A 21601-nucleotide genomic window follows, 5' to 3' on the forward strand; every position below is an offset into this window, starting at 1 on the left:
CAAAGCTGCCACAGAGGCCACTCTCACGGCCCAAGCGCCCCTCCGGCCACCGCTAGCGTCCCGCCCGGCGGCGTCGGTCCCGCAACCGAGGCCACCGGCGCCCGCGTCCGCGTCAACAAGCAACCAAGGCGGCAGCGCCTTTGCCTTCATGTTTGAGCTTTCAGAGCTGTTCGACATTGACAAAATCACAGCCCTGGCCAGCAGGCTCGAGGCTGTCCGGGACGACCCGCCGTCGCTCCTGCAAGTTATGGCAGACAACGCCAAAATATTCCGTGCCCTCACCGATATAGGGCGAAAGTATAAAAACATTCGCGATGCCTAATTACGCAAGCGGACGGGTTAAGCCACATACGCTCCGTATAGCGTATTTTAACGCCCAAGGCCTTAACTCACAACTAGACTTGGTGAAGGAATTCGCTCAAGAACATCAATTAGACCTATTCTTAGTGCAAGAGACATTTCTAAAACCACGTATACGCGATCCGCGTATCGCTAATTATAACTTAGTCAGGAATGATCGCATCACCCGTATGGGCGGTGCCCTCATTTATTTTAAAAGGTCTCTACACTGCATACCTATACATCCTCCGGTCCTCACTAACATCGAGGCCTCTGCCATCCGAGTCAGTATGGCGAATCACCAGCCGATCACTGTTATTTCAGCTTATCTTACGCCTAACAAACAAGTATTAGACACAGATATAGAAGCATTACTCGGCCACGGGGCCGCAGTCATAGTGGGCGGCGATCTTAACGCCAAACACTCCAGCTGGAACAGTAGAGCCACAAATAGAAACGGAATCTTATTAGATTCGCTGACAAACACGCTGAACTTTTCAGTAATAGCACCCGACGAACCAACACGTTATCCGGATAACGTCGCGCACCGACCCGACATTCTAGACGTTGCGTTACTTAAAAACGTTACGCTCAATGTAAATTCAATCGAGGTTTTTCACGAATTAGAGTCAGACCACCGGCCCGTCGTCCTAAATCTAGGCCCACCGGTTAACTTTCAACCACCGACGAAAACAGTGATCGACTGGCAACGGCTGGAAAAGGATCTCGAGTCTATCAAGTCCGACGACCCTGACCTTATACCGGACGTAATCGACTCGGTCGACACGGCTCACAGTGCTATCTCTCATGTGACGTCACATATACAGAATAGGATCAAGGCCTGCTCCAGGCAGGTTCCGACGATGCAACCGCATCGCCTAAACCTGCCTCCAGAGGTCAGGAACTTACTCACACAGCAGCACAGAGCCACTAGACTTTACGACAGGTATCCGTCGGTCGAGAATAGCCGCCACCTCCGCTACCTACAGCGGGTGGTACGGGAACGTATCGCGGAACTCCGCAGCGAACGTTGGGACCGCTTGCTCGGCAACCTTAAGCCATCACATGTGGCTTTCTGGAAGCTGCCTCGCGCGTTCAAACAGGAGCCGCCCACTGTCATGCCTCCTTTGGACAGACCGGGACTGCAGCCGGCGCTCGATGACGATGAGAAGGCTGAATGCCTCGCCGATAGCCTCGAGAGTCAGTGCTCTCCAAATGCAGCAGCCGACCCGACACACGTTGACGAAGTTGATCGTGAAGTTGAACGTCGCTCCGCCTTGAGCCCTTCAGGCGATGTAATAGAACCCACATCTTACGAAGAGGTGAAGCTTATCATTAAGGAGCTTCACTCCAAGAAGGCCCCGAAGCTATAGGCCTATTAGCTTAATTAACTCGATCGGGAAACTTTACGAAAGATTAATTCTCGCGCGTCTTAATCATTACATCGCGGAGCTCAACCTGATACCCGACATACAGTTCTGATTCAGAAGCGCTCACTCGTGTCCCCAGCAGGCTCACCGACTCACCGAGTACATTCTCGTACGGCGTCAACTTCACGCTACCACGGCAGCCGTGTTTTTCGATGTCGCGAAGGCATTCGACAAGGTATGGCACAACGGCTTAGTATTCAAGCTGTATCAACTGGGAGTGCCAGACAGGCGCGTGCGCATCATACGAGCCTACCTTACTGATCGCTCCTTCCGATAACGAGTAGAGGGCACCCTATCCTCACCCAGACCCATCAGGTCTGGCGTGCCACAGTGTTCAGTCCTCTCTCCCACTCTTTTCTCGCTCTTCACGAGCGACATTCCCAAGTTTCCGAGTGTCCAGCTCGCTCAGTACGCTGACGATACGGCACTCTACTTTGGCTCCGCTCTATTGAACCGCTCAACCTTGAGCAGGACCATTAAAGTGCTTCAAGCCGCCGTCGATGAACTAGGCAACTGGTTCAGAAAATGGCGGGTGGAAGTGAACCCCAACAAGAGTGCAGCGGTACTCTTCGGTAACGCGAATAGCATCCGCGCTAAAAAACGACCGACCGACGTCATTAAATTGTATGAAACACATGGGTGTTTACACGGTATGGACCGTGGATGAAGGATTACAAATACTTAGGAGTCACGTTCAACAGCAATATGAACTTCAAGAAACATATTGATACGGTATGCACTAGAGCCCGATTTGTCCTCAGTCGCCTTTATCCACTTGTGTGTGGGCGAAGCAAACTTCCGCTCAAACACAAAGTGACGCTGTACAAAACCATCGTACGGCCCATACTGTCATACGCAAGCGTCGTTTTCGCGCACACCCGACCGAGCTACTTACGTCGTTTGCAAGTAGTTCAAAATAAATTCACGCACATGGCAACCGGAGCCCCGTGGTTCATCCGAAACGTTGACCTTCACCGCGACCTAGAGCTTCCGACGATAGCTCAACACTTTAAAGAGATCTCGCGACGCTTCTTTGACAAGGCGCCTAACCATCCCAACATCTTGGTTAGGAAGGCATGCGGGTACACTCCCCTTCACCATAGTCTCAACCCAATAAGACGTCCCAGACACGTAACGGTAGACCCGGATGATGACATCACCATCGCGAACGCGACACCCACACAAACACCGACACAGACACGCAAACACCGCCTTCGCAAGCGTAGGCGCGGTCAACCACCGCAAACCACTGGCACTCGTCGCTCTGACGATGGCCAGCGGCCCGCACCCTAGATACACCACACATTGTTTTGATACCCGACGAGACGTTAGTCCTCGTCCTGTAATCGCTTCACTACACTCGCTCACACACGGACTGACTGATGGACTGACATACACCACTTACACAATCACAAACACACTCCACAAACAGACACAAACACAAACATACATGCACACAAACATTTACACTACGTACATACATACAAACACACATACATACAATCATAAACATATACATACACACTTACATACATTACACAAAACATCACCACACTCGCCGGCGAGTGTGTTCTTATCACCTTTTCATCTTTCATCTTCATTTTTATTCTCTCTCCTTCCCACAAGCACACAGCCGGTCTGAGGTTCGAGTCTCCTTAGGAGACGCCCCGCGACTGTTGTTGCGTAGTCTTTGCGGCCTCCACGGCCCACGTCCTACTTCGCTGTGAAAGCCAGGGCTGCTAACAGCACAGAGGAGGTTTTAGTCGGTATGGGGTGTCCGCTTACGCGGACACTCGAGTCCGACATATTACGCCCCGGAACGGGGGAATGCGTAACCGTAAAGCTATACTCCGGATTGGCCAACCAACGCCCCTCACCTCCAGCCTTTCCCCAAAGAGTGCGATAGGGACAAATGCAGCTCAGACCAATTTTACCTACAAAATTTTGACTAAATAGAGGTTTCGTACTCCCCTATTTTCTTCTAGAATATTGACCCTACCAAAAAAATTTTATTTACAATATTTTCAGGAAAAATGAGTCTATGTTCGTACGTTTTCCTTTTTTCTTAAAAACCTTTCAAAATTGTTACGTATTCGTCTGAACAGGGCGGTATAAAAATGGCATTTTCTTAGATATTTGAAGGGTCATATTTTCTTATGTCGGTAGTTTAATAAAAAAAACAAAACGTACAGACATAGCTTTAGAATATCTAGATTTTTTGACAAAAAATATCCTCTCTAGAAGCATTATCCAGGGAGAAAAAAAGGGGAATACGTTTGTATGGAATAACGCTGCCAGCGTCCCCTCTTAACAATGAAGTCACTCAAGTCAAAATTCTGAAGATGATATAACTTTAAACTAATAAGTGGGTGCTTGGAGCCTCCTACGATGTGCTTACTATGTTGTGAATGTGTAGTAGAGATATATTATAACCTGTGCTCAGATTCAAACCTAAATATACATGTCAGGAAATAGTAAGAGTTTATTTTATACTGCCAATGTGCACTTTGAAACCACGAAGAATGGAGACGTACATTAATTTAATATGTTTAATCAATATCTTTTTCAAATGAACATCCATAGGAACCACAAAAAATATCTTCTCCTTTTTTTGTGGCTGTGCTTTTACGTTTCGACACAGCACATGACTTTCTCATATTTAGATTAAACATTATTTGCGTAATTTCCTAGTGACCATGACCAGAGCTCGCAAAGTACTGCTCGAATATACGTACTATCACACGTAGCGAGCACCGGCCGGTCGAAACTCGTGCAGTTCATGTATTCGATTGGAAAATAATTGAAGTATCGAAATAATTTTGACACACTTTTTTTTATAATCTATAGAGAATTCGAAAAGCTATGAATCAAAATGAGTGATTATTATTTATCACAAAACATAATCTTATTTGTGTTAAAAAATCACAAAATCGACACAATGTATTTACTACTTGGCTTGCGTGAGATAAATGCTTTGAGCTTGGGGCTTTCAAATGAAACAAATTATAATTAAGATTTATTTTTTAATGAGTTTACTTCCCAAAAAGTTCGAAAAAAAAAACTTTTATTTTTGATTAAGATGTAGTAAGTTAAGATAGGCTAGTAGGTACTTCCAGTGTTCTGGTGTAAACTACATCAAGATTTTTTTCTCCATAAACCTAACGGGGGTTTTCTTGTTGTCGTGAAGATATTAAAAGATGCTACATATTCTATTTTGGTTTCAGCTGATGGTCTGGTTACCAATGCTCTAAATAAATAAAACTTAAAGCTGTCCAGTGTCAACTGTCAAATGGTATTTGTTTATACTTTGTGTATGTTACGCATTAAGCTGTTTCTTAAAAAATATTATTTGATTAATATTAAAAGCATTGTTTTTATGCAAGTGATGTTATAAGAATCACTGTTGACAAACTCATATTTTCTCAAACATCATAGTGATTTACTTTATTATTCTTTATGAGAAAGCCAAATTTCGGCAAAATAACAAACCAACTACATATTTGTTTCTCAAATTTTTATTTTATTTATTTCAAGATTTACCAATTACCGCTATAATGGAATATGTATTATCATCAGAGGAGAGTTCAGATGCTGATTTGTTGAATTTGCGTCATCAGTTGACCGGTAAATATGTTTACTTGTTTCTTAGCACTTAGGTCAAATTAAGTTAAAAATCGTGACTACATTTATTAGATCTGATTATCATTTTTAAGAATATGGTTTGGATGAAGAGAACTTAAGCAAAGAAGAAATGTCAGATTTACTTAAAGTATTGAAAGTTTCTAAACATACTGCTGAAGAAGAGGAACAACAAAAGGTACACTTTTATTTTAACTTAATTTCAGCACTGAAGGAGTGATACAAAGTTTAATTACTCCGGCCTGTTCAAAAGTATATAGAATTTATTTTCGTACTGTTATTTTTGGAAACTATTTGTATGCCTAATTATTTATTATATAGATCTTCCTAATTTTGATTAAATTCTACCGGTAATAGTTATTTCAAATAAACGAATTAATTGGATAGTAAGTCATACGGGAATTTCATAGCAATACGTTAAAAAGCCTGTTGTCTTAAACAGGCAAAGTTTTCAATTTAAGGCCGGCCTTTAAGGAAGGTTTACATGCTTTTTAATTTTGAAAACAATGGCAACAATAATTTTTATATATAAAGGAGAATGACCAGCATTGTATGGAGCTTGGGCCACATACAAATATTTTTGTGTCTCAATAAATGTTAGCATAAAATAATGCTTGATTATAATTCTATTTTCATTATGGTTTGAATCCTAGATTCAGAGAAAAACAATTTTAAAGAAGGTTAGTTTATTAATAAGGAAACACTAGTTTGCATGAACTTTACTGCCTATGGTGGGTACCTTCCTATTTAACCATTAACCAAATTAAAATTAGAGAACACACACGATAACATTTTAGCATATAAGGAGAAAATATAAATAGTACATATCTCAAATCAACGTAAATAAAACACACGACAATTTTCACAAATTATGTAGATTTGAAAGAGTGACATCTCAAGTCAATTTCCTAATATGCAAATATTGGGGTTGAGCAGGTTTTCAACTGTAAATTGATCCTGTAGAATGTAGATGAAGCCACCACCTGAGAGTTGAACAAAGACATAAATCAAGTTTTATGAACTTCGTCACATGAACTTTGGCTCAATGGAAGAGCATTTGCGGCGAGAGGTCGCGGGTTTGAGTTCTGCATTGTTCATAAATTTAATTTGTGTAATTAATCCCAGGAGTGAGAATTATCACTTTAAAAAAAATAACAAATTGTTTATAATTTATATTTCTTAAAATTTTACAGGCACTTGATAGTGGTAGCACATCAGCAAGAGGTAGTATGAAACGAAGGTATGTAAACGTTACTGATAGACGCTTGCCATGGAGCCTTTTCCCCGAAACAACATCATCAGCAGAAAAGGCAAAATTACTAGCAGTATACATAAAAGTTATGTCTATAAATAGCTACCGACAGGCCAGGCAATCATTCAATCTAGCAGCTTGGCCACCACCACTGGAAATATTACAAGAAACAAGTGTTCAACCGCGGAGGTCAACAAGAAGTGGACGGTCAGTTCCTATATATGCCGGTTGTGATGATGATTCTAGTGATGTTGATTTTGCTGTGGCAAAAAAAAAGAAGAGAAAATTATCCAGCAGTGAACCAAATGAAACAGCCACAACAAGTAAAGGATTGAGTTTAAAAAGGAAAACAAAGGATGAAAATTTAAGACCAGTTAAGGAAATAAAATTAAATGATTCGGAAGACCAAAACAAAATTGATCTGTATTCACTAATTGAAGACTGATTAAAGTTATGCATAGATTAAGTTTTATAATAATTTTCTAAGCTATCAAAAAGAACATCTTTTTTGTTCAGAAAGGGTGAGATAGCAAAAGCCTGTAAATGACAAATAAAAATAAATCACCTTATTTAAAACAGAGAAACTAAAGATGGTATGAATCACCACTATATCATCAAACTCACCCTCCCTATATGGTTGGTATTTTTACGTTAAGGTGAGAGTTAATCAATAATTCCAATAACAAAGTACTATTGTACCACGGATTAATAAAATTGATCTTATTCAAATTACAAAACATTTTGTAACCAATGCATTTTTAAAATAATCATTAACATATATCTTGAAACATCAAAAAATTTTAAATCTATGGGGAAAAGAAATTGGCATTTTTTTTATACATTTCCTTGTGTCATTAAAAACTAGTGTATTAACATGTTACCTATAAAATGACATCAAATCTCTTATTCTAAGTATTCTGAACTTGTTGTTGTTTATTACACATAAAATAACCAATAATTATTTTAAACATTTACTCACAATATATTTATAAAAGTTGTTCGAAATGGCTCCATTGTATTTTGTTGCACATCTTAAAAATCTTTATCCAATCTGAGCAGCGGATCATTACTGTATCAGCTGTTATTGCATTGCAGTGATGATTGTACAAGACCTCATCCCATGTCACTTATACTTTAAATATATCGAAAAACCATATTGAATTCCGTGCTTTCACATCCAATTCACAGTGATCAAATTCCATTTTCGATATTCTATGACAGCCTTTAGTGCGGCATTCCCGTTGCATAATTCATAAAACCCTCATACCCTCTCTTGATTTTATTAAAGTCTAGTCTAATAAGGAGTTCACTATCAGATTAATTCAAACTCAGTAACACCGGGACACTTTTCGCAATGGTTGTAGTTACTGAAGTTTTTGTACTTGAAAAATTGAATAAATAAAACATAAAATAGTGGAATAAATAGGTACTACTAATGCAACAATTCCTTTATTCTGCCACTAAATGCCTACAACTCTCTGACGACCTCTAGTCGGTAAAAATATGCAAGGGTTGTCACAAAAACTTATTACAAGATATTTATGTGGTACACATAATTATAGTAAAAATTGGCTAGTTAATTGGTAAACATTTATCCAAGTAAATTCCAGAATCGTGTTGTGGCATGAGAACTCCAAACAAGTCCAACAGATGTCGTGTACGTGACGTGTCTAAATAAGGAACGCAATGGAACGAACCGGTATGACCGTAACGGTGCGGGCGATGGGGGGACAAAAGGACGCCGCTCTCCTACACACCCCTTATCGTTGCTCCGTCTAATGACCATGAAATAATAACATCTTTAAATTTTCAATGGCATGAGGAAATGTACTTAAAACACTTTATTTTAGGAAGTATTATTGCTTACTTAGTTATTAAACTTTTGTACATGGACTAAATGGAGGGAGGTGTGATAGAAGGGTGAAGTATTCGATTAATATGCCTGAGAAATATTCTGTAAAATATTCATGCCTGAGTCTAATGTATAAGTCATGCCTAGACACAATTATCTCTGCATGTGTTTTAATCCTTTAAAAAAGTCTTTATTTAAATGTGTAACACTCGCGCTAATCAAAGAAAATACTATTATCTATCTATCATTCAGTATTTCATTCATATTATTTTGAACTATAATCTCAAGGGCATATTGTAACAATATAAAAATAGTTTTAGTACTTTTATTTCCATGTAGATATTATGAACAACCAAGTCATAGAAAACTATTGTTCAGTTTAGCCGCACAGCATTTGACTCTGCATCATGGCAGGGTGAATGTATTTCAAATAGGTTATATTACAAATGATGAGATTCCAAAAAGTTTTAATATGGAGTGGTGCTTGTTTTAAATATCAGGCGAATAATATTTCTGATCTGACACACAATATAATATGTTATTTTTGTTTTAAATTAGAGATTCTCTTTTATAATGTTAAAATAAAACATAGTTTTACTTTTATTTTCTATTTTTTTTACATAATTTTGTGTACATAATTAATAAATTATGTATAACATTTTTGTACACAAGATTTTTAAATTTAAATTAAGTATGTTTAAAATTAAAATATTAGGCAAGGGCTTCAGAAATATTTCAAAGTACATAATACTTAAATTATTTCCAAGCCATATAGATGTTATAATTTTTAAAATAATAAAGTAGGTATATTCATTCCTGTTATACTGTAACTAGACTAGTCATTAATGAAAAAGGAATTATACTGATTATATTTAATGGGAGAGTAAATCCCTTTTTCATAAATTTATTTGTTTTATTGCTGGCAATATTATTTGAAATAATGATTTCGCCTAAATATTATAAAACGCTTTGCAGTTTGTGTAAGTCTTAATAAGATTAAAGATCACAAAATATATTAATCTACAGTCTGTCATAGCGTTATTTATTATGCCATTAAAAACTTAAAAAAATAGAAGCTTTTTATTTTTACCACATTCCATAGGCTGTCGTTATTTATAATTATTGTACTTATAAAAATGAAAAAGCTATAATAAAAAGAAACAATTCAATGACTCGTATTATATTAATATATAATATAACACCTCATTGAATTCGCGCTCTTTATTACGAATAAATACAAAAATGTACCATGTAATAATCTCATAGCATAAAAATAATTATTATACCAAAAATAAGAAACTCCGCCCTATTTTGCGACCTACAACTGTGATTTAACGGTTAATCCCCTGGCGTCATACACTTGAATACATTGACACTAGTAAAGTGAGTAAAGTTATCCAACTCCAGTGCAACTAAAGCTGGCTCTGCATTTCAGTTTGAACATGTGATTATGATGCAACAGCTTTTTTCTATGACCTTTCTAAGGATTTTGATTGCGTAGATTTTAGTACCCTTTTATATAAACTTAAGTCTTATGGTCTTTGCAACAACTCTTTAAAATTAATGACTTCTTATTTAAAGAGTTGTAAACAGTTTGTAGACATTTGCGGTATACAATCCAAAGGCTCCGATGTAGAGGAGAGGCGTGCCTCAGGGTTTGTCCTTGGCCCAATTCTCTTTTTAGTCTATATTAACGATCTTCCATTTATGGTAGAGAAACTCGCGGATATAAGTAATTTTATTTGATGAGGACACATCACTTTTATTCAAAATTAAACGGAAAGACAATAGGTGGAGAGCGAAATGCTTAATGACACTATGTTAAAAGTATTAAATTGGTTCACGAAGCTATTGATTGAACTGATTAGCTGGCTACTCGTCTATGCAAAACAGGTGCAGGAAGTCAAAGTGCTCAAGCTCTACAAAAGCATACTGCATCAATTTTGCATTTTTTAGTGCAATACTATAAAACGCAACTCATTTTTAGGGTTTCACCAAGAATTCTAAGCTAAAAAAAGGTTTTGTGCCAAAATTTAAGATATTAAATAAACTATTTTGTTTAGTGGTTTATAAGATAGTGGTAAGGTATAATAGTGCAACAAAACTTATCAAGTGCCTTTACAGAAGAATTTATATTTTAAAAGGATTCAAGAGGCTAATCTGCTATGATAAAAAGTTCAAGAGTAAAATTAATTTTTATTATATTCTAATAAGATATAGCTAGGTTAGAAATAAATAATACAATGTCGATAACTATGATTCAGATCGAAGTTTTCTTTATTCTGCTAATTAATATACCTATTAATAAACTAAAATAGTACCTAATTAACATCATTTGTCACTTATATGACACAAAACATTGTTGTCATTGAGAACTTATGTTTTATCTAAATGACATTCAGAAATTCCACATTTTCTGAATTACATATTTTTTTTAGCTTTCTTGATCTGGTGGTCTAATTAGTCGAACAGAGTAGTCTAAATTATGATTTTAAACTTTAAATTCTTCAGGGCCCCAGGAGGTTAGAAAAAGCGCGTCGGCTGTGTTTCGTTTATTTGTGGCCACATTTATCTCGTTTGATCGAAGAAATATTTACTTTAACTTGTCTTTGTACTGTTACTCAATATACCCAAGACTGGATTTTTTTTCCAACAACCAAGTTTGTATTTGCTTCTATATTTGTGCCAGAAAGATTTACGAATATAATATCCAGGAACTCATTTGTGTTGTTGGCCGCGTCTTTTTGATACAGCTTCTATTAAATTAGGTGAAGCTTCTTTCATGTCATATGCCCAACCTAACAGTCCGAAAAAATCAATAAAGAATGTTGTTGGATTGATAAGATATGACATTTCAGCTGCTTTGTAATCCCAAGGAAATGTGTGGTGAAAGTTGTGCCAGCCTTCTCCCATTGCCACTATCGATACACCCCAGTTTTCAGATGGCATTATGTTCCTGAAAATAAAATTATGTTTATAATTCTTGTCGGATTACGAATATGATTAGAAGGTTGGGCATATTCTTACGTAGTTACAAATACAGTAATTTTATTTTATCGCAGTTCTACTAAATCTCCTATGTATCAAGTTAACTAATTCACTCCTAAATCAACTAAATACTTATGTATTTACTAACTGTTGTTTTGCCATATAAATTAAGTACCTACCCCTCGCCCACACATCTCAGTTACTTGACTGAATTATTTGTACAAATCATTTGAGTTTTGTTTAGTGTTTATTCCGCCAATATTTGTCTTTAAACAATTTGACACGTGTTTCGCCTCTACACGAGGCATCCTCAGGACGTGTTGTCTCGCCAAAATCTGGCACGAGACTCTCTCTTGCCAGATTTGTCTCAAAACTCAAATCATTTGTATATTTATGGATTTCCGCAAAGTAACGCCTTCTTCAATTTTTTTTTAAATTATTTCTATTGCGAAGATTTAGGAAAAATGTATATAGGTTATGGCTACATAATCACCAATATATAGTATACTAAAACCTTCTCCGAAACACGCTGCATCTTATGGTATAAGTATCTCTGATCGGTGCAGTTGTTTTAAAACCAGCTCCACCAACCATTTAAGTATTAGATTGGATTAGAAGCTCAACACAACTTTTGTAACTTAGCTATTACCTATTACAAATTTGAATCAAGAAATCGTCTAACCAAATTGCGAATGAGTATCTAACTGAATATTCAACAAACATTTTACGAGTTTTTTTTTTAATTTTCAACGTCACTTTATTTTTGTTTATAGAGAAAATAATGTAAGAAAATATAGAATCCTGATTCGGATGTAATATTACAACAAAGCCCAGTGGTATTTCTACAGGTCAGTGGTATTAAATAATATTGACTCTTTTAGGCAGTTATAGAGACAGTGACATAATAAACTTGATCACAGGTTGCATATCTTTGAGACACCTGAAAGATTTGACATTAGTCCGGATAGTATTTAGAAATTTTTGGAAAGAAAGTTAAAAGTTACTTGTCGTATGGCTTGTGTCCCCATAAGTGTGCGAAGCTATTGACAGACCACGTAAAGTGTAGGTTCAGTAAATATCTCATGAAACATTGGGCGAGTACTGCCCGAGCCCATGTTTCATCGAAGACGTACACTGTGGTAAGTGTTGGTAGGACGAAGCAGCATAACAATTTCAGTATCCAAAAATACCTGTAACAAAATGATTCTTAGTTAATGTTTGTGAGGAGCATGTAACTAGGTGTATAGTATTCTTTCCATATCAAAAAAATTAAATACATTCATTGCTTTAACAGAAGGCAAAAACTTATTGGTCTTATTCGTAATTACTTATCGGTGGTTTAAAACGTCGTCGTTAGAGGGTTGTTAAAAAGTTTATAAGTTAATATTCATAATCGCATATACGATAAAACGTTTATTATCTCTCCCTATTAAAGTTAACGAGACTAGAGCTAGGACCCTTTTGCCATCTTTATAACCGTACCCTCTATACCAAAAAAAATGGCTGACTGGTCAGCTGTTTCCTATCTGGCATATTTTGTTAAAAAGTTTACTTTTGTTAATTATAAGTTTTTTGAGCTGCAAATAAAATATTTTATTATTATTGTTTTTCGATGTTATTCAATTTTAAAAATTTTGCGGGTGTATTAAAAGGCTTTGTTGAAATAAGCCTGCTTAACGGGACTGCGATACGTAATATAAAAGTAAAAAGGTGTGAATTTGACGTTCGCAATGAAGGCCTACTAACTGCAACATCCGATTTTAACCGTTTCTTTAATAATCTATTTGTTTCACTATAACTAAAATCGAACCGTACCTACCAATAGATTAAGTATAGAATCTCCTGCCTAGTAGAGTTCTCTATATAGCGCCAGCATAGTAAGATTCCCGCCTTTTGAAGTTCTTTATAAATTTTTCACAATAATTTGTCTTTGACATTGTAGTTTCAGAAACAAAACGTCGATAAATACATTAAAAATGACGTTTTTTTATTTGAAAAGGTAACATTGTATACGATCGCTTTTTATTATGAACAAGGCGTTTGTCTTTAAATCAATTTTGCGAAAAAAAAAATAACACTATAGCGATATTTCGCAAACGTTATTAATTATAAAAAATACGAAAGGACCGGAAGTCCCATGTATGTCGTAAGAGATGACAAAAACCTTTCAATGCGAAAGACTTGAAAGAGAGATTGAAAGTCAAGAGGAACGTAAATTTTGACAGGCAGCACAGAAGATAGTAAATTAATACCTTGAATTTCGTTCAATGCCTTGATTTTTACTAATTCCTAATAATTTCACATTTAATTCAAAAGGTGTAAACTTTTCAGTGAGCTTATGTTACGCAGTAGGTAACGATAACAACACAAAGTACAAACTCTGTCCATTGTAGGCGTAGATATTTTGAGTGTGAAATGCTTTTCGTGCATCTTTAATTCAGCGAATAACTTCTACGCACATTCCTGGTTATTGAACTTCGCCTTTGATATACCGAGAAAAGTTATTGGAGACTTCATTTTATACACAGATTAGGTCATTATTTTATCCAGTCTACAACATGACCAATTAACAAACACTAAAATAATGGTGTAAATTGTCATAATAACGGATAAACAAAACGAGATAGATTTTAGTTTATATTGACCACGTAGCGAACCCTGTTATAGTTAATATAATGACACGAGAGTGGCTCAGGGATTGGACATAATACTCTGCTTATATGAACGAGTCTTTATTTGCGTCCACTTTTCTGAACTTGCACTTTGCTGGACTGCCGCTGTTCCTTTTGTCAGCGGTCTGAATACTAGTTCTCTTCTATCTTCCTTTTTTTCGTATCCTTGACCACTTTCGACTTTTCACTTCTTCTTTTCTTCCTTCTTTTTCCTTTACACTTTCGAGTCTGAACTAGAACTGCCCTAGGCCACGTTTAGTACAGCTTATATACCCCCGGATTTGTTCTATTGTCAAAATGATTCTCCCATTCCATCTTTAAATTTAAATAGTACTAGAAATTTCTTTTAACTATTTTTATCCTGCTTACACATTTTCTATCCTATTTTTCTGTTTGATCCTGAACTTACTAGAAATTTCCATGAACTTTACAAAACCCAAAAAATTCCATACATTGGTAGGTGTAACGAACCCGGGTCTACAGCGGCAAAAGTAAACACTTTTCCGCTGAGCTTTTTTGAATATTATTGTATTGTATTGCTGAAGCAGTTGTTGAAATTATCAATGCCTTGAAGTTTGATATCTCTCGTCATGTGCGTCGAAGCGTTGCTACGCGACAATAATATAATTCCAGAATCCAGATAAGGCATTATTAAATCGAACGTGAATCACGTAGATTCACGCTCAAATGGAGCTATTCAGGATATATATTATACCTACCTATCCATCGAGTCTACGTTATGCGTGGATATGCTGTGTGAAATAGATTGCGTGGGCTATTACGGTTTTAATATATTTGTATTTTCGGTTTCTTTATACGTAAAGATGTCAACAAATATTTTCATGAATGTCTCCAATATAATTTTGATTCATTACCTACCTACTTACTATTCGGAAGAATAAACCTGAGAACAGAATAAATAATTTTACTTATTATATTATATTCAGTTTATTTTGACGATACCACAAAGTGAAGTATAACTTTATAAATACTGTTAACATAAGACTTTTCTTTTTTTCAATTTATTTTTTAAAACGTATATTATTTTGAAAACTTATTTCGATTTTGCGTCATTTCACATATTTTTTTGTGTTCATTATCAAATTACAATATGGAATGGGGTGTTAAAGGATTGGATTAGGATTGAAGTGATCGTCTTGCACAAAGTGGGTATGGAGCCGCCGTTCATATTCCAGACACTTCAAAAGCTTGGTATCAGCCGTATGTTCACACTTCAACACTTCGTCTGTCGAAGACCAGAAATGATCGGGGCGGCCGCGTGTTGTTAGAACTACAAAGGCTGTTAATGCTGTTAAAGCCAGAATTCGTCGAAACCCCATTAGGAAGCAAAAAATCTTATCGTGAGAAATGAAGATTCCCTCTAGGACTCTGTCGCATATTATAAAACAAGACCTGAAGCTCGGTGCTTATCGCCGATATACGGGACATGCCCTAAATCAATCTTTGCAATTTAAGAGAGTGGATCGATCAAAACGCCTTCTGTTGCGATACGCAGGTGAAAGGCATAGAAATATCCTTTTTACCGATGAAAAAATTTTCACGATTGAAGAACACTAAATATAAATACATACATAAAAAGGAATCAAAAACAAATATTAGTAACTATAGAGGTATCTCCATTTTGACTATATTTGGTAAAATGTTAGAAAAAAGTGTATATGATCATATTTATAGAAATTGCCTACAATGCATCCCTATCAACCAACACGGTTTTATTAAATCTCGTAGTGTCCTTACTAACTTGCTTGAGTTCACTCATACCGTTAAGTGCGACATGAATGATAGATCACAAATAGATGTAATATACACAGATTTTGAAAAGGCTTTTGATAGAGTCAACCACAGTATACTATTAAAGAAGCTTTACGCAGTTGGAATCAGAGGGAACCTTCTTAGATGGACAGAATCGTATATAAGAAATCGCTGTCAGGCCGTCGTCCTCGGTGGTTTTAGATCAGACTTTGTTGAGGTGACTTCTGGTGTACCTCAGGGATCGCACCTGGGTCCTTTGTTATACAATATATATTTATATGACATCAGTAATTGTTTTGCTAGTTCAAACTTCTTGCTGTATGCTGACGACAAAAAGATTTATAAAAAGATTTCACAAATAGACGATTGCTTTATGTTACAAGATGACTTAATTAGACTGTCACAATATTATAAAATAAATAAAATAACAGTTAATATTGCTAAATGTCAAATTATTACATTTTCGCGAAAGCATAATAACATAAAATTTGATTATACTTTAAATAACTAAATTATTCCAAAAATTACTCAAATAAGGGATTTAGGTGTGATCCATGATAGCAAACTAACCCATAATAACCACATCGAAATAATAACACAGAAGGCTTATAAAAATCTAGGGTTTATTCTTCGCACTTGCGAACCTTTCAATGACATCTTGTGCCTAAAAGTGCTATACTATGCTTACGTGCGAAGCATCCTTGAATTCGCAAGTCCTATCTGGAGGCCTACATATCAATGTTATATTGACCGCCTTGAAAAAATACAAAAGATATTTATAAAAAAATTGAATTTTAAATCTCAATTCATTCCTATAGACTACAAAGAAGCCTGTAATTATCATAAAATCGATACCTTGGAAGATAGAAGAGATATAATTGATATGTTACTCCTTTATGATATATTACATAATAAATTTGACTGTCCAGATATCTTAAATAAAATATCATTCCAGGCACCAACATTACGTACTAGGCATACTAATTTATTTAACATTCCCTTTGCTTCTACTAAGTATCTTAAATATTCACCTCTATTTCGAATTCCTGACATATATAATAAGAAATTTTCTTCCGTCGACATTTTCAACTTATCACGTCTGAGGTTCAAAAAACTGATTAAAACTGTTTAAATTGCAGGAGTTAATCATCAGTATATTCAGGATAAATTATTAGTCTCACATCGTAATGTAAACATTATATTCGAACACTCACATTCACTCACACCACTCACATTCACTCACACCACTCACATTCACTCACACTACTCACATTCACTCACACTACTCACACCACACAACCTACTCACCGTTTCAGTTACTCAATATGGATACGATTTCTTCTTTTCTTTCTATTTAATTTTTTCTTGTAAGTTATTCTAGTATTTTTCGTTTTTGTCTTAAACTACTTTGTCACATACTTATTGTACTGTTAATAGTATTCCTTTTAATTGGCGTATCTATTCTGTATAATTTTTAATATACTCTTTTCATTTTGTTAGCTGTAAGGAATCATAAATAAATAAAATAAATAAAATAAATAAAATAAATAAAATAAATAAAATAAATAAAATAAATAAAATAAATAAAATAAATAAAATAAATAAAATAAATAAAATAAATAAAATAAATAAAATAAATAAAATAAATAAAATAAATAAAATAAATAAAATAAATAAAATAAATAAAATAAATAAATAAATAACTAAATGTACGCTCACAGTTGTAAAGAAGCTGCTCAAGTTGTCGGAAAAGTACAACGTGGTCATTATCCTGCGTCAGAGATGGTTTGGTGGGGCGTGTCTTATTAAGGAGTCACAAAACTATATTTTTGTGAAAAAGGAGTGAAAACTTCAGCCAAAGTGTATCAAGATATAGTCTTCGATCATGTTGTGAAACCTCTCAGCAATACACAATAAACATAAACCGTGGACTTTCCAGCAGGACTCTGCACCTGGTCACAACTGAACGACGGAACTACCCAAGTCTGGCTTGAAACCAACGTTCCGGAGTTTATAACAGTTGAAGACCGTGAAGAGCTTAAGAAAACAGTGCGTAAATCCATAGATTCGTGGCCAAACAGATTAAAGGCCTGTATAAAAGCTAAAGGTGGCCATTTCGAATAGAATAGTTTTTTATTTTTTGCTGATACGTTGATAAATATGTAGGTACACATTTTAATAATATTACATTACTTCATTTAAAAAAAATGCATTTTCATTTGTAACAGAACTTATGGCTGGACTAGGTATATAGTTACTCATCATTTGGATGTGTGACGTTCCTCTTAAATAAACTTACACGTAAACACAACCAAACTGGAATATGGAGAGGAACCGAACGTTATATATTCCATAAAAATGTTGGTCATTAACATATTGTTTTTCGGGATGTCGTAAACTTACGACTGCTACGCGTGAGCGTAAACGATATATTTAAAATTTACCGTACCATATGTAAAAATGTAAAAACTATTACGATATTCGAAAGGATTGTTAAAAAACTTTGTTGTGGTAAAGGTTACTATAACATAAATGACTTTCTTAAAGATACCACAGATTAGGAACCGGAGTGACCGCCCTCAGGCTATTAAATAATAAGTTTAATCGTACGATATTATTTTGTAACCATATTTTTTATAAACAAAAAGAAGCCCACCGATTTTGTTGCGCTCATTCTTCTCAGGTCTGAGGTATCTTTTTGGAATGGGTGGTAGTTTTTATCTTTCGATACATCCTATTTTGAATATTAATGTTTGAATTTGAGCCGGTATTGCGTTAATACACGATATCCTCCTATATACTTCTACGATACCTATGATTTTACTATATACTACTGTTTATAACTTCCGAAAATCCACTACACTACAAAAACGATTTTCCTCTCTCACAACTATGTCATAAAAAACATTCCCTGCCGGTCATAAAGGCTTTTTTACTCATGTGACTGCTCTGGTGTTACGAGACCTTGGGTTACTACATTACCGTATAATATCGTAGAATCTTTTTTCTTCCCATTCAAACAAATTGACGAATCGCTTCTCAATGTGCAGAGCAGAATAAAAAGAGTATTAATAAGATAATGGGTGCCCGTTATTAAATGCTAGCGAAACAACACAGGTAATAATACTAATAATGAATACCTACTAACTTCATATCATCATCATCATGGTAATAATCTATATATATAAAAATGAATTGCTGTTCGTTAGTCTCGCTAAAACTCGAGAACGGCTGGACCGATTTGGCTAATTTTGGTCTTGAATTATTTGTGGAAGTCCAGAGAAGGTTTAAAAGGTGAATAAATAGGAAAATGCTGCTAAATTAAATAAAAACAACAAATTTGTTTTTCCTTTGATGTGTCCATACATAATTTCTATGACAGAATTGATTGACGCACGGTTTGACAGTTCTGCTGTGAAACAATTTCATTACGACAGCAGGGTGCATATATTTTATCGAAGTAATTTTTGATGTTATGATATATTATTGACAAATTCATATAAAAACATTATTTTATTTATTATATACAGAACAACGTCTGTCGGGTCAGCTAGTCAATAATATAATATACTAACTTCATATGAAACGTAGCAATTGGGTCATCCGTGACGTCGCTCATGTCAATCTTCTTTCCTTCAATAATGACTCGAGGGTGTTTCTTCATCATCAGCCATCCGACATGGGAGAAGAAGAAGCCCCTGTTAGCATCGTGGGGATCTGCTGATGTTTCTGACATCTTGTGGTGAATACGGTGATCCCGGACCCAATCATAAATACTATTCTGTAATAAAATAAGAAACAAATGATGTTTAATAAAAAAACGGGCAGACGAATACTAGTGAGATCGCGACTCTAGCGGCCGTTCCCAATAATCAGTCTCTTACTTGAGATAAAAATCGTAACTATCGTTGACTTTTCTGTCCCAATAAACTTATCGACGGTTACTCACCTTATCCGTACACACTGTCTGTCAATGGGACGACCGCGACGTATAGTTTATCAGCGATAGAAGTTTTTATGAAAATTTCAATTCACGCGTCCCAATATAAGGCGATAAGAATGACTTATCGGGTATATTGGGACAGCTTCAGATAGTACATTGACAGCTAATTACTGTTAGTAGAAGGTAGTAATTTATCTCTATCTGTAGATAGTATATTGGGAACGGCCGTTAGAGCGCTTGCTCACTAAGTCCGATCCGAATCCGATCCGTACCCGTCAAAGCACGGTCCGAAGTGGTCATAGAACTATTTATATGGTAGTTTACGAACGTATGTATGGTAGTTTCAACCGTTAGAAATAGTTCTACGACTACTCCAGACTATTATTTACGGGTACGGATCAGATTCGGATCAGACGTAGTACGAAAGCGCTCATACTGGTATATTAGATCCACCGACACTGCAAACCTTTTTGGATCCGATCTCCAGCGAGTATGTAAGACGTGATTTAGTATTCATTGGAATAGCCTAAGTGAAACAACACGTAAATATTATGGTGAATTTTAGTGTGTTACTGTGGACACTTTTCCACAAGTTGCAACTACACCAATGAATATGTTACATTTAAGTTACCTACGGTAAGACGTTATTTTAGCTTAATGTCTGTTTTCCAAATAAAATATATGGCAATGGTTTTTAATAATAATAATAATATATTTTATTTGACACACACATAAAACATTACATAGCTACAAAAATAAGAATAAAAATGAAAAATTATAACTAAAACTAATCTAGAACATATTTTACAAAGCTTAAATAAATAACTTTCCCCAGATATTATATAGTAGATGTTTTTCACTAAGGCTTTCTTTATTTGTTCGCTTTGCATTTTGCACACCATTGCTGCACAAGCCTCTCAATATCCGAAGCATTGCAAGTCGTAGGCGACAGTCATACCGCAAGGAATACTTCTAACATGTGTTTTAGCTTATTAAGATTTCTATGTTGAACTCCGATGGAGATTCATATCTTCCTATAACTATACTCCATAGCATTAAGATTGTAGTAACTAATAAAAAAAAGACGTATCTACGCATATCATATACTTAGTCACATGATATTTAAATGTTCGCACCTACGTCTCCATTCTCCAAGAACTTGGCATAAAACAAACCCTTTCGGTGTTAGTACAGAGTCGCATTCTTAAGTTCTTCGGACACGTTTCCCGATGCGAGAGTCAGTCCATTGAGCGCCTTGTCGTGCAGGGCAAAGTGGAGGGCACCAGAGGGCGAGGAAGGTCGCCCATGCGATGTACCGACCAAATTAAGTCTGATGTGGGCGGTCCACTGAACGAGCCTACCAGACTGTGGGCAAAGTGGCGAATGCTCGTATGGTGAATCACATCTGCCCCAAAAGATGTCACTTCGTGATAACCACGACCTGGCTCTGTCAAGAGTGTAACGAAGGAAGAAGAAGAAGAATTAAAATGTTCTATGATAACACAACTTTTTGTAGACCTTAATATCTGAATACGACAGGTTTGTTCGGGTGGGATCATACCTGTTTGTCCAAACGCGTTTCTCCAAAGTTAGGACAGTCTCTCGTAAAAATCTATACACATTAAATACAAAAATAGTGTGTACTTACTTGGCCAGACACAGAGAATGCAATCATAAGTATGATGCGTAGCGGCAGTTTGGCTTTGAACGATC

General features: G+C 35.9%; 2 protein-coding genes across 2 annotated transcripts; one reads left to right on the forward strand and one right to left on the reverse strand.

The window, feature by feature from the left end:
* Positions 1-2803: 2803 nt before the first annotated feature.
* Positions 2804-21601, reverse strand: LOC126971698 (acyl-CoA Delta-9 desaturase-like; the record flags this gene model as incomplete). Its single annotated transcript, XM_050818095.1, has 5 exons — positions 21537-21601; positions 19521-19726; positions 12505-12690; positions 11248-11468; positions 2804-2814 (listed from the first exon to the last, which is right to left on the reverse strand). Coding segments are annotated over exons 1-5 (651 nt in total), but the record flags the coding sequence as incomplete, so codon positions are not given.
* Positions 5081-7399, forward strand: LOC126971695 (uncharacterized). The gene is made up of 3 exons (XM_050818092.1): positions 5081-5393; positions 5483-5586; positions 6602-7399. Exons 1-3 carry the CDS (start codon positions 5324-5326, stop codon positions 7103-7105), a joined length of 678 nt encoding a protein of 225 aa, XP_050674049.1. The 5' UTR covers positions 5081-5323; the 3' UTR covers positions 7106-7399.

This window comes from Leptidea sinapis, chromosome 24, assembly GCF_905404315.1.
Source record: "Leptidea sinapis chromosome 24, ilLepSina1.1, whole genome shotgun sequence".
Taxonomy (NCBI): domain Eukaryota; kingdom Metazoa; phylum Arthropoda; class Insecta; order Lepidoptera; family Pieridae; genus Leptidea; species Leptidea sinapis.

Bases quoted from the DNA above. Each gene is read 5' to 3' on its own strand.
- LOC126971695 (XM_050818092.1), top strand. From the start codon at position 5,324: ATGGAATATGTATTATCATCAGAGGAGAGTTCAGATGCTGATTTGTTG. The intron at 5,394-5,482 runs GTAAATATGTTT...ATCATTTTTAAG, and splicing joins TTTGCGTCATCAGTTGACCG to AATATGGTTTGGATGAAGAG. The intron at 5,587-6,601 runs GTACACTTTTAT...AAAATTTTACAG, and splicing joins AAGAAGAGGAACAACAAAAG to GCACTTGATAGTGGTAGCAC.